Raw genomic sequence first — 14,235 nt, 5'->3', positions numbered from 1 at the left:
GGCCACTGTTGTGTCCACATCAGGTAGCCCAACGCTGGTAATGCAAATTGGTTCGAGGCTCTTACACGATTATAATCAGACAAGGGACTTGACCAGATGAAAGACATTCTGCGAAGATACTCCTTGGCTGCGCCTTCCAACGACATCCTTTTCTCTTGCCTCGCCGTCTCCAAAACACCCAAGAACTTGTACTGGTTGCCCTCTTCAAGGTTGGAAATACAGATCTTCTCATCTACCCCTAGCCCCGTGGCATCATGGGTAGGAGTATATACCCCCCTCTCCGTGCATGAACGATCGCACACTTTTTGGGGTTCCATTGGAGTCCGACATCCTCCATCGCAGTCTTGGTTGATTCCATAACACGGCTTAGTTTACTCTCCGAAGACGCAAAGACCGTTAGATCGTCAATATACAGTAAATCTGTTACCTTTTCACTAATTGACTTAGATAGCTTACAGCCCTCACTGGCACTGATCTTCCACGCAATAGGATTCAAGCAAACCGTGAAGAGTCTGGGACAGAGAGCATCACCCTGGGGTAGACCTTTAAGAAACCTGATTGGCTCAGATTTCTCGCGTCCTAGCTTTGCTGTCGCCACCACCCTTGTGTTCCAGCTCTTGCTTAACTTCTTTACAGTCCTTGACAACCAGATAGGGAATCTATGTAAGACCATCATCTCCTCCAACCAACCATGGTCTACCGAATCGTACGCCTTCTTGACGTCAATCCACGCCATACTAAAATTCCGCTTTCGCCTATGACAGTCTAAGGTCGCCACTCTGTCAGTCATTAAATTGTCTATGGTTCCGCTACAGCCTGCGCGTGCCCCCTCTGAGCTCTATCCATTAGACCATGCGTCTCTAGATGTTGATTTGCAGGTCCTAATAGGCACGAAGTGAACCACTTGTACAGAGTATTTAGACAGATTATCGGCCTCTAGTTATCAGTTGTGAATTCTCCGGGTTTCGGAAGTAGTGTGGTTTTGCCTTCAGAGAACCTGGGTGGATACTCTACATTGGTATTCGCTATAGCCTGAAACGACAGGGCCACACCTTCATGAAGCACTTGTGCCTTTTTCCACCATCATTATTATTATTATTATTATTATTATTATTATTATTATTATTATTATTATTATTAATATTATTATTATTATTATTATTATCATCATTATTATTAGTGTAATAGAAAAAATCCGAGCCCCAGATGGGACTTGAACCCACGACCCTCTGTGATCTAGTATCTTATTATTATTATTATTATTATTATTATTATTATCATCATCATCATCATCATTATTAAATACGTTCCTTGTAGATGTCTAGCAGGCTCGCGTTGCTCAGTAAGGGGAACAAACACTCACGCCAGAGCAATAAGGACCTGCTCGCATGCTATGATTAATACTCTGGTTTCTAATTTCGTGGACGTGCTTTCTATCAACTGAGCTTCGAAAGAACTCGTTGGCGAGTTTGGTCATGGCTATAATTTTAATAACATTAATTTTGAAATCATTTGTCATCCTCGCGATCCCATATGCTCTCAGCAGTGAGATGTATTCATGACTTAATTGCACTCATTTTTGCTCTTAATCGCACCTTTTTCCCAGCCAACGAGAAAACAACATTTAAAGTAGAACAATCAATCAGATTTCAAGGCTTATTTTATATTGCGTGGTGAATTTTGCCAGCATTTGCTATCCATTTTTTCTTTTATTTTTCTTTAAACTTTTACCGTTTCTGAATAACGACGAAATCATCCTGAATTTGGGCAATTAAATTTTGTGATTCTAAAATGAATATAATAAATTGGCAATCAAACTTCGCAATTTCGGTCTGAAACCATACTTAAGATTTCAAATTACGAATATGATTTCGGAACAGATTGCGCTCCACTTGGTTTAATTTCCATTACATAATACATAAGACAAGCACCCAGCAATCGAACTTCGCAATTTCGATCTGAAATCCTAGTTAAGATTTCAAATCACGAATATGATTTCAAAACAGATTGCACTCCTCTTGGTTTAATTTCCATTACATAATACATAAGACAAGCACCCAGCAGGCAGGGCTATAGCTTTACCGAGGTGAAGAAAGGTGCTAAATTTTGAGCTTACTCGACGAATGCAGAAAAATGTTTATTCACTTGAGATGAACGTAGCAAGGGAAAAATGACTGAATCCCAAAGTGAACCTTAGACATACGGCATACTGATTCGTGAGTTTGATGCATTCATAACATGAAACGATTATTTTTAATCTTTTATCCGTTGTTTTTTTTTCTTTTTAATGTCTACCATTAAGCATGTAATCAAGTTTAGGCTTCCTTTTAAATATCTCTTTCTTTGCTAAATAAACACTGCCTTTACCATCGCTTTTTCCGGCCAGAAGCGCTGACATCAAAAATACATTCGAAAATAAGTTACTCTCAACTTAGAAAGCGCATGCTTTTAAACCACTTTTCTTCTGATAAAAGTTCAAAGCTTGCCTAACTTCAAGTTTCGTCTGCCCTTTGATGTGCCTGGCGGCCGAACCGCAAAAACGTGCGGCGGACCTTCGAGGGGATTTCTCTCGAAGCTCGGTAGTTTCCAGAGCTCCACTGTCCGTTTTCATCTAGCGTCCAAAAGCTACCAGCATTGAAGGCTAAAAAATACTAATCAGCAAATTAAATTGCTCTACATGTCACAGTATTATGAAAAATTCAGACTTTGTCTTATAACAAACAAAAGTACTCTACGTCGACGAAAAAATACGTTTCTCCTTATGGGGAGTGCGTGGTGTTGTCCAGCGAGTGTGTTTGAGATACATGATGTCGAGCTATCTTTTGGTAATCGTGCCATCCGGTTTTCCAAATATGGCACATTCCGCCATACCAACAAACAGCCCTGTCTCTACCACTCCTAGAATTTGAAAAAGTTGGGGAGAAATTAGAAAAATAGGAAAACAGACCAACGCGACATCGCGTGTTGCACTGCCTTCGATGGAACTCGCAAGGTAATACCTCGAACATCCATGCGTGACATCATAAAACGGGCAGCTGGCAAGACAACGTGATAAAGATATCTTCGGATATCTTAGTTATACATTCTTCGCTTTACCCAACCAAAGTTTCGAGTTAGAAAGAAACGTATAGTACGAAAGATTCCTAACCTGGTATTAGGTTCAATTGCGTGTTTAGACTTTTCCAGTCATAGACCTAAAAGCAACACAAGGAATAGCTCATAACTCAACCTTCTGTCAATAGCATGTTGCCTTGCTCTTTGACACTATCAATCTGTTTATCAAAGACAGAAGTGATAAACGCCTCGGTCACTTTTGGTCTACTTGCAAGGAATTGACGAATGGTAAACACCACAGCGCTCATTATTAAGTTATGGATGCACGCAGGTGGTTGTTAAGCACGAAAGAAGCGTAAGAGTCGCTCGAGGCGACAGCCGAGAGCGACTTTAGCTTCTTGAGTGCTCAGCAAACCTCCCAAGCGCATCCATATCTCAATAGTGTACGCTGTAGTGTTTACCATTTATTTCTATAGCCTAACATTGATAAATTGTAACAAAAGAGTTCCCTTTCATTTAACACTGAAATCTTAGGTGACCAGAAAAAACAAGCGCGCGGAAACTAGACTTTATATCTGCTTAGGTGAGCAGCGTACACCCATTGGCAAATGGTGGACAATGAATTGACCAATCAGAGCACGCGCTTTACTTTGGCTGTGTGATAAAAGATGTCGTGATGGAAAATATGGAAGATGTTTAGAGCTGACATGCAAGTTAACCCTCATTATCAGTGCTGTAGGACACAAGTTTCTCTGCTCGTAGGAGGATTTGAGATGATGGAAGAGGTTTGTTGCATGCTGGGGGTCTGGCACTAATAATCAATGCTTGATCCTTTGTAGACCTCTAGCCGACTCTTGTTTCTAAAGGCGTCATACCTTCCCACAGGCGAAGAAACGTTCGTACCGAGGCGGCCATAATAAGGGCCCTGCCCTCAGCCTAATGTAGAATTAATTTTTTTCTCACTTTGAAGGAGGACGAGTTTTTCAAACATGTTGGAGAATGTAGTTCCGGTTATAAAAACTAATTATAAAAAGATACACAGACTGTTACATCAGTGAAGACTAGCAGACATCACTATTTGTTTTGCACTAATTTGATTGCAGGGCCGCTAAGCTCTCAACTTCCACACTTGGTTTCTTTGCACTTGAGGTTTTACAGTTGTGCCTATGGTTTCACACAACAAATGACTGACACATTACAACTAAGAGTGATACACTGAGTTTAAAACCTTACCTTGTCAAACTGGCAATCAATGATGAAGTTGCTATTATCAGTCACTACAGGACCCTGTTGAGATTTAAAAGCGCCAAAATTGATAAGTAGAGTAACTGGATATCCTGTATGTCATTGTGTGCAAATACAGAGCATACACGTATCCGGCTATGATGAAATAACATGTGGGAGCATACTGCAGTGTATAGAAGGTAACAATTTTACTTAGAAATGGCCGGCGGCTCTGCGACCTAGCCGAAATGCTTTGTAGCTGTTGAACGAGACAAATGCAGATATTCTCTCAAAAGGTCACCCCGGGCTACCATTCTTTTGGATGTCATTCAATACTCTTGTCTTTCTTTCTTTCGAGAGGGGTGGGGGGGGGGGGGGAGAGCGTTGAGTGACATCTCAAGGGACAATGCATAATTGTACTAAAATAGGGTCTCTACGGACATGCGCTGACCAAGACGCTTGCTTGCCGCAGAACAGGACATCTGCAGATGTGTTCTAAAATTGTCAACCCAAACACTGTAGAACTTTCCAGCTTTTCTTTGAATTTCACATAATGCTCCTACCCCTTCTCTTCTTAGCGGGGGGGGGGGGGAGGAGGGGAAGAAGGGGGTGCTATGTGTCACCTCAAAGGAAGAGATATCGATGAACTTCCGTTCTGATGGTTATCAAACAAAATTGATGAAAAGAAATCATTTATTTGTCTGAAATAGACGTACTTACAGCTTTAGCTTGTGCCATTCTTAGAATTGGTTTAAGCCCAAGTTTGTCTATTTTTTTCATAACAGGTACATATGCCATGGGGATCACTTCAACTGGAATTCCCTTCTTGAACTGAAATTTTAAAAGACAGACACACTCTGCTCTGTGACAACAATACTGTGCTCGTGTTCATTACAGTAACTTTTTTACAATCACTTTCATTGCCAATATAGTATCCGCTGTTTATCAGTTCAATAATTGATCAATTTTTTATTCCATACCGAATTAAAAAATCTAGCTGGCCCTTGATCAAAAACATATTGATAAAAAAAAAATGTACTTACTGCTTCACCAAGGTGCTCAGAATCTTTTCTAAGATGAGAAGAAAAAAAATAAACAATTTCAACATCTTAGGACATTCTTGTATCTCTTCTCAATCCTATCTTTGTAGTCTATCTTAAGTGTACAATCCTCATCATCATTCTTAAAACACCGTGACTCCAGCTCCAGATGCCCCTTCCTCCCTTTGAATGTTGGTCAAAAGAAAATCGCAATGCTTGCAGATGATTCAACATTGAGAGCAGAGCATGAGGGTGTTTCAAGAATATTTGATAAGGGTTTTGGAATCATGGTCAAAATTTTTTAAAGATTCCTGCTTCAGCTTTCAAATTAATGAAACAAAAAATCAGGAATTGATTAAAATTACTGGTAATTTGAAATCATACGAAGTGAAGAGTGGAGGAAACATAGCTTCATTGAAAGGTACAGTCAGCTTAGCCAAATTTTGAAAGCTTCACGTAAGAAATAAAGTAAGAAAGCTTGTGAAAATGCCATTGAATCTTGTCTCTGACCTGTCATCTGCAATGATAATAAATTGTTTAGCACAAGATGCTACTATCTTCTCTTGAGTCAAGCAGCCTCTAGAAAAAACAACAAAAAAAATTAATTAATGACAAGCTCTTGTAACCTCTCTGTCAAACACAGTATTATATCCTTGACAACTTTTCCATAAAAAGAATAAGCAACAAGCACATTATGCAAACTAAGGCTCCTTTAGGGAGCAAAATTGCCTAATCAGTGACTGGTGCTGATGTCCTGATTTCTGCTGTGCTTGAAGGAGTCCATAGAGTTCTTTTTCCCTCCTAAATGAAGTACATCAAATGCACATGCTTCTCTACTGAGTATATCCACATGTGTTCCCTCAATGGACACCTCTCGAGAAGGTTCAAATGTATTACTTAGTTCTTATTTACCAAGCGGAAGGTCTGTATGGGAGAATCTTGACTGAGGTTGCCAGTACAGACCAAATGCAGTGAGGTCTGTACCTGCAGCGACCAAGGTTAAGATTCTCCCATACAGACTGACCTAGCTCAGGTAATAAGATGTTTATTATATGGCTGTGTCTTATATGCCAATTTTTTATATTCTTTGTACCTTTTTTTTCTAGACCGGTCTAGATGACAGTCTAGATGGGAAAATCTAGACCACTTTCAATATTGATTTCAGGCTATCAAATTTGTGAATTCAGTAGTGCCCAGTCCTTGTGAGACACAGCCATATAATAATTGTGGATAATATCTACATAACACACTTAAACAGTGGTTAATTAGAGACTCAAGATAAACTGTTTTAGAACATACAAGATGAACAATAGACTGAGTAAATAAACTGTTTTGAATGTTGAAAATGAGATATTTGATAGACAAAATCTCACGGATGGCTGCAGCTTTTAACATACCCTCCTCCTTTAATGGCAGTTAAGTCACTGTTCACATCGTCAGCTCCATCAATAGCAATGTCTAACTATCATCACAGAAAGCCAGTGTTACTACCACTGCTGTTTACCACAGACCTCTTTCAAAGTTGTGGATATGATTTTCAATCTTTTGAGTGGATGCAAATAAGACTTTGCCTTTGGGTAGGGGCAAAAGGGTCAGGTATGGAGAGGAGTACAAAGAAATGGGTGGGGGGGGGGAGTTCAGGAGTGAAGGGAAAGAGAATAGAAGAGTGGTGGGAGGGATAAGAGGGAAATGGGGTTGACAGGGATAGGGGAGTGGGGAAGGAGGATGAAGGAGTGAGGAAACAGGGTAGGGGAGTCGGTGGGGAAGGATCAGAGCAGAATAGTGGGAAAAGGAGAATAAGAGAGAGGTAAGGGAGAGAACCTTCAGTGTATTACCCAAGGGCACTCCAGCTGTCCGCAGATAGGAGGGTACTTAGAAAGTAGGTATTCAGAGTGGGTCCTCATTCAAGGGGGGGTGGTAAATCAAGGATTTCACTTACTTAAAAACTACAAAAATTTACTGACTTAAAAAATACAATAATTCATAACGTTGATGAACAAAGTGGAACAAAGGATAAAACATTGACTTATCCTTAACTTGTTTTGAGTAGAACGTACTCAGTAATGTCTAATTTCAAACTTAAGATTATTGTTATTCTCTATATTTTTTCTCATACATCTCAGTTGAAAGTATTTTCATCTGTTGGTAAATAAAATGTGAAAAACCAAAGGCCCAGTACTTTTGACATGGAACAGAAGAGTACCAATCATTACAAAACATTTTGACACAAATTCCTCATTCCAGTTACCTCGGGGGTTCTATCGAGATCACTGAGCGTCAGCTTGTGTTGTATGATCAGCTGCCGGGCCTAAAAGACAATGGTATTGAGTTTAAAATGAATCAATTTAAGTCATTGCACAAATACAATTCTTATAAACCTGAATTTACTATCAGTCACAAATCTTAAATCTACCTCAAAATGTTGTGGTTACATGATTTAAGTTTGTTATGGCACAGATCAAAGTTCTTTGTGTATTATTGACCAGGAGTATGTGGGCAAGATGGTCAGAGATGTTTTTTATGGACCTAACTACCTACTTACAAAAGAACCATTGATAACAAAAGGATAAATCATAAAAGATTGGAAAGGTCCACTAAGACAGCCAAACAGATGAGAGTAACCACCTCTGGTTACAGCTAGGCAAGCAAGATCTTTGGCTAATTTCTGACGATTGTTAATTAATTTCGACACGGTATTCATGTAAAACAGGCTTTAATTTAATTTACCTTCTGTAATAATTAACAATATTTTAAATTAGACTAATATACATAGTTTATACATAGTATACAAAGTATACATAGTTTTTCATAATTAGTTGTAGCTTTTATATGAAATTGTTAATGCCTAATGTATTTCACCGTGTTTAAGTAAAGATGATGATGACGATGATTAGAATACCGTATTATGCTTTTACACCCTAACATCAGTACATATAATTATTACATGACTCAGGCTGTCAGAGGGCCAATAACTAAAATCAACCGATCAAAATGCTCTATTGCTGGTCAATATTCTCTCAGCATTAGACCGGCCACTGTCCTGAATGGTCCCAAATGATACTGCACTCATGTCCCTTTGAACTTCAGTCGTATAATAAATCTCTTATTAGCCAAGCATGCTCAGGACTGTACTGGAAGAATATTGGCCCTTGGTCTTTTTTGTACGGATCTCGCTGCGCTCGGTGCGTACTGTCAAGACCTCAGGCCGATATTCTCCCAGTACGGCCCTTGCGCTTGGTTAATAAGATATATTTATTCTCCATACTGTTCTCTATACATTTACAAAGGAACTGACAAGGAAAATTTATTTAAAAAATCAACAGTTTCTCTTATTAGTTGGTGATGATTTCCTTTATTCTTGAGATGTAATGTTTGATTGAGTGGTAAGGTAAGGAAAAATTAGATGCTAGTTGCTCTTGGGGTCTGCCGAGTCCACAGGAAAAAAAAAATTCCTTTGTAAGCATGAAATTGTTTACATCCCACTACAAAGAAAAAAACACAAAATTATGTTATACAATAATAATTGACAATTTGGAGTAAATTGAGCAATCACTTACTTGGAATGATGATGGAACACAGAGTAAATGCAACTTTTCATCCTTCACTCTTTCAGCTGAAAATGAAAACAAAATCACAGTTTTTTTCTATGAAAACAGAGATACTTTAACAGGTCAAACCCCTCTCTCAAACCACTCCCTGAACACAACCTATCCCCCCCCCCCCAAAAAAACTAAAATCGATTTCTTGTGAAATCTTCCCTTTTACTCCCAAGGCTGATAACCATCTCAATTCTCCTAACAGCATCACCCCTGAATCAAACATTAGGGCCACAAGAATAAAGGAAATGATTGCAAACTCAAGAAGCTCTTGACTGTTGGACAGATTCTCCTTGTGAGCACAACAGCAAATGTATAGAGAACAGTAAGGAGAACTTGCATTCTGAGATTAGGGTGTAAAGGATTATATGAAGATGACTTTTAACTTTCATTACTCAAGGCTGTGAAAAAGAAAAAGTTGAAGAGAACCCTGTGCTCTGAAACTGTGAAATCCAGGGTGCCCAGCATGTGCTTTTTATTAAAAAAAAAAAAAACTAAGATTCCTGAGTCACCCAAGAGCAAAAGTAAGGTGACAAGGGGCCACCAGGTGCTGCTAAACCACAGCCCTGTTACTAGTCAAAGTTAGTTAACTCATAACATCCACCTAGCCAATCATGAGAAAGAGGTATCAAGAGATGAAACTGGAAAGCTCAGGAAATGCAATTTGTTAAGTACCCCTTCCCAGCCCAACAATATTTTTTCAATTAAAAGAAAAAAAACCAGAAGAAAACTGACACTAACTTGTCTACTTGATACTGTAACGATATTGTAAGAAGAAATTGTATCTTGGTCACTCATGAGAGATAAAGGGTTGACTGTTTTTTCTGTCACAGACAGGGGTTTCAATAAAATTTCAAGTAGGCAGGTGGTTAGTGAGAGTAACCAACTGTTCCAACAAAGGGGCTGTCAGGCCCCTTAATCTAAAGGGGTCTGGGGGCATGCCCCCCCCCAGAAAATTTTGACATCTGGAAGCTCTGAAATGCCATTTTTGGAGTTCTGGAGACCACATTGAGTGCAAAAGATAAAGGAAAACTCCCTATCAACAGCAACATTTTTTTAAATTTTTACAATACTAATAAGCTGAAAATGGAAGTTTGCATGCATTTCCTGGAAGTTTAAGGTCACTTTCACTAAAAAAAATGGAGCTAAACAGAACCACTTACTACTGGTAAGAAAGCATCCAGTTGCATTTTTAATCTTTCATCCATTTGTCTTTGTTTTTTTTCCCGCGAACCCATAAACAGTTCGCAGGTAAAAAACATTCCAAGCTTCTCTGCCTACCCACCAGGACACCCACCAGACAGGCACCAGAAACCATGATACGATCAATTAGCTGCAGCTTTTAACTCAGACTTCAAATGCGAGTGGAAAAAAATGTTAAAATGCTTAAATGAGCATCCGATTTGTTTTTGTTCTGTTCTTTTTGTAATACCATGAAACATGCAAACGTAGTAATTGTCATTCAAGAAAATGCAGCTTTCATTCAAGGTTCAATTTATCAGGCCACAATGAACTCCTGAACACGATAAACAAATGACGGTAATTAGATTACATCCTTTGCATGCAGTTAAATTTTTCGTAAACCTCTTGCGTCCTAACATCACCCCAAAACAAGTCGAGTGCCATGACCAATGAGTCCCGTCCGATCTTTGATAATTATTTAATTTTGAAATTGGGGTAAAAAGTTCATAAAAGCCCATCAAAATGAATTTTAATTTAGTTTTCAAAGAATCTTTCTTTAATTATTTAAATTTAGGGAAAATGTAGCCGACTTCTCTGAGCAAAGTAGCCAATGCTTTTCATCGGCTGTTGGTGCTTATTGAAAGCACTACATAGACAATAGAATCTCTTCCCAAATTGCCTTGTATTTGAGTGTGAACTGCAAGCAAGGGCTAATACTCTAAACACCTTTTAAAAAAGGGCTTTTTGCTGGTGGTAACCTAAGTTACAATAATGTAAAGGGTAACAATATTTTTGTACAACTCATAGGGGAAGTTCATATTCCACTGTTAGAATACTCACACATGTTTTTTTTTTTTTATCATAAGCACTTCTACATGTAGGTCAAACACAAGTAGAACCATCAATTCATCTCATTTTACTCTCATGTAACTGTGTGACCATTTGGTTAAAAAAAATTTTCACCTGAAAATTTTACAATTACCAAAGCAGAGGATTTTCTAACTTGCCTATACGTTCAACTGCATACACTATTGTTGATCCAGAGCCTATTCCAAGGGCTTGATTATCCTACAAAACATTGAATTTTCAACAAATAAAACCTAATTGAATAGCAGTAATTATTTAGATTATGGACTCACAAAACCCCAATTATTATGAGTTGTTACCTGAACAATGTTATGAATGACAACATAAGGGTGACAGTGTTCAATCTTTAACCCGTAATGATTCAAAGAAATCTTCCACTGTTCTAACACAAATGCTGCAATATGACTGGCTAAAGGGCTGGAAAAGGGGGTCATTAGGCTGCTACAGATGAGAGAGCAAGGTATCACTAACAGGTGATTCTCATGCTATAGCTTCCTCACCCCCTTCCCCCCATCATCAATAATTTAGATGCACCACACCCTACACTGTATAGGTGGTTTGCATGTTACGTCATGGCCGCCATGGCCGCCATATTGGTGGACGCAAACAATGGATATCTCATTAGCTTCTTTTGTTCGTCCACCAGCATTTGTTCCTTTCACCATTGTTACCGGTGTCTCTAGAGATTGGTTGCAAACCACCTATAGACCTCTACCTGTGGTCAACTCAAAAGTGTTCTCATTTGACTAGGTGTGGGGAGACTGTCTAAGCTTTTGTTGTGCTTTGACGGTATTTATCACTTAATAAGCACTTTGAGCCAAGGAACTTGCAAAAGCTTCTTTACTCCCAGCGAATTGTGATAAATAAAGTTTACCAATGCATCATAAATAGAGCACCTCTTTCAAACCTCACCATCTGCACGACTGTAGTGCTGGGACAGCAGCTTTTTTACAGATGATGGAAAAATCCTTCAGGGTCGTGCATTAGGGATAAACCTATGCATCTTTTATACTATACTCTCGATGACTGAGAGCTCAAAAAGACTATTGTGTGTAGCCTCTCAACAACTTGATTATCACATGACATGCGAATTTGCCTCAAACTTTAGGCTGTCTTTACCTTCACATATGTGTCAACAGCATATCTCGCTGCAGCTCGTTTTCCAGCTTCCATTGCCGATTTACCAGTTGAAAAACAGCGGCAGAGATGTAAAATCGATCCTCGAAGACGAAGCAACTTCAAAACCATTCGCTCGGAATGCCTCAGATCATTCGCGCGTGGAATTAATGAATTTACCGCCAAGAATGTCTTCCGTCCAGCGGTTTTCGTAAACGGAAACAGATCTTGGTCTTGAAGCTGTTCTTGTTTTTGGAAATTATCTGTGATGTGGGTAAATATCACCAAAACATGTACATGTATGGTACAAGAACTCAAAATGAGCAGATTACCAGCTTTCCTGTGGTTTGTTAGCGATAAATTTGCTACAATTTCATGTGTCAGTTTCTTCGGTGAGGTAGTGCTGTGTAACCGCGCATTTTCTATCACAACACGGAAAAACATGGCCGTCAGCGGACCAACGGTATGGTTTCAAACAGTGGTTAATGTAAAGCCAAAATCCCGTGGAATTCACATCATAACGGACGAAATAGAAAGTATACCAGAACTAAAGAAGTACAAGATCGGACTGGCTCATTTACTGTTGCAACATACTTCTGCAAGCATATGCGTGAATGAATGTTGGGATTCCTCAGTTCGAAAAGATATGGAGATGATGCTTAATCGTCTGGTTCCAGAGAGTGGTCCACCGTATAAACACACCCTTGAGGGACCTGATGATATGCCAGGTTAGAATTCCGCAACTTGACAAACTGCCCTTCCTGTCTTAGTCTGGCCAGGAAGGGTAGGGGAGGAGATGGAGGGGGAGTTTCAAAAGATCTAGGGTGACTGGGGGGTGGGCTGGGGGGCTAATTAGTTGCACCAATAATCGAGTAAGAGATCTGATATGCCAATGGGTATAAATTGCAATTTTTCTCAATTAAGAAATGTTGACTCAGTCAACTAGACATGTTATTAATTTACATGATAGAAGTATCTACTATGTCACATGTAAGCAATTCTAAGCTTTTTCCTTCAGTTCCTGCAATTTTCTGTGATTACTGCTGTAAACAGGGTGTGAACCAATTGATGATCAGAAAATCAGTAAATTCATTATTGGCAATCAATTACAGTTTGTTAATTGTATTGATTGGCATTGGCAAATTGCAATTTTTCTCAATTAAGAAATTTTGACTTAGTCAACTTGACAAGACAAACTTGTTCATCATTGTGCTTTCAAGCTTAAATCCTTTGATCTACATTTATGTAAAAATTCTTCAGTTGTATGTAAAGGGGGAGAATTGGCCAAAGCTAGGAAAAACTGTATCCCGACACCTCAATTGCCACACTCTGCACCAAAAAAATAATTTATCAGCTCCAACCATATCCATGTAATAAAGTTTTCATAGTTAGAAAGTTTTCCAAGCATGATAGAATTCCTTGCCTCATGTAAATAAGGCTAAATGCTCTTAGACAGACAAAACTCCAGACGAATACCCATTAGTAATCTCTGACTTCGTGTGATATTTCTATTATCAATAGGACATGTCAAAACAGCTCTTATAGGACCAAGTATAACAATTCCAATAACAAATGGAAAATTGAATCTTGGAACATGGCAGGGAATTTGGCTGTGTGAGCACAGGAATCATGGAGGTTCAAGAAAGATTGTTGTTACTCTTCAAGGGGTCCAATAGGAAAAAAATTTTTGAAAACATCAGGTGTATTTTTTATTGTTGAGAAGCCAAAGTAAGCATGTGCATTTTTGAGTGAGGTCTGAAAGAGAAGACTCCAAGTTAAAACTGTGAAAGTGAAAGAAAACATAATTTCAATCTTTTGGTAAAGGGAACATCTAATTTTCAATTCACCATTCTTTTCTACAGTGGAACCTCGATTTAATGAACCTCTATATAACCACAGGTGGCCCAAGCTCTCTTTGAGAACCACACAAGAAACACATTTACATATTGATTTATAAGGATTTGTAGGGGATTTTCTACAAGATATCCATAGAGATAGTTAAAAGTGGAAATATTAAATAAAAATGGCTTACCTTATTCCATACGTGTGTTGCTTGCTTCTGGTGTCGTTATTTTACCAATTTCATTTGATTTAAGCGGTTGTTTTTAATCCTGGTTCTCTCTTTTTAAGAAGAGAAAACCAGGATTAAAAAAAAA

General features: G+C 38.7%; 2 protein-coding genes across 2 annotated transcripts; one reads left to right on the top strand and one right to left on the bottom strand.

The window, feature by feature from the left end:
* Positions 1-2,234: 2,234 nt before the first annotated feature.
* On the bottom strand, positions 2,235-12,820 carry LOC111336021 (ribose-5-phosphate isomerase). The gene is made up of 11 exons (XM_022942038.2): positions 12,083-12,820; positions 11,104-11,164; positions 8,876-8,931; positions 7,567-7,626; positions 6,716-6,780; positions 5,829-5,897; positions 5,322-5,349; positions 4,999-5,109; positions 4,288-4,341; positions 3,149-3,194; positions 2,235-2,898 (listed from the first exon to the last, which is right to left on the bottom strand). Exons 1-11 carry the CDS (start codon positions 12,521-12,523, stop codon positions 2,816-2,818), a joined length of 1,074 nt encoding a protein of 357 aa, XP_022797773.2. The 5' UTR covers positions 12,524-12,820; the 3' UTR covers positions 2,235-2,815.
* On the top strand, positions 12,522-13,755 carry LOC111336022 (uncharacterized). The gene is made up of 2 exons (XM_022942039.2): positions 12,522-12,807; positions 13,601-13,755. The coding sequence occupies exons 1-2, from the start codon at positions 12,522-12,524 to the stop codon at positions 13,753-13,755; spliced, it is 441 nt and encodes a 146-aa protein (XP_022797774.1).
* The last annotated feature ends 480 nt before the right edge of the window (positions 13,756-14,235 follow it).

The sequence above is a fragment of the Stylophora pistillata genome, chromosome 1, assembly GCF_964205215.1.
Source record: "Stylophora pistillata chromosome 1, jaStyPist1.2, whole genome shotgun sequence".
Classification (NCBI taxonomy): domain Eukaryota; kingdom Metazoa; phylum Cnidaria; class Anthozoa; order Scleractinia; family Pocilloporidae; genus Stylophora; species Stylophora pistillata.
This window is presented reverse-complemented; position numbering and strand designations above follow the sequence as displayed.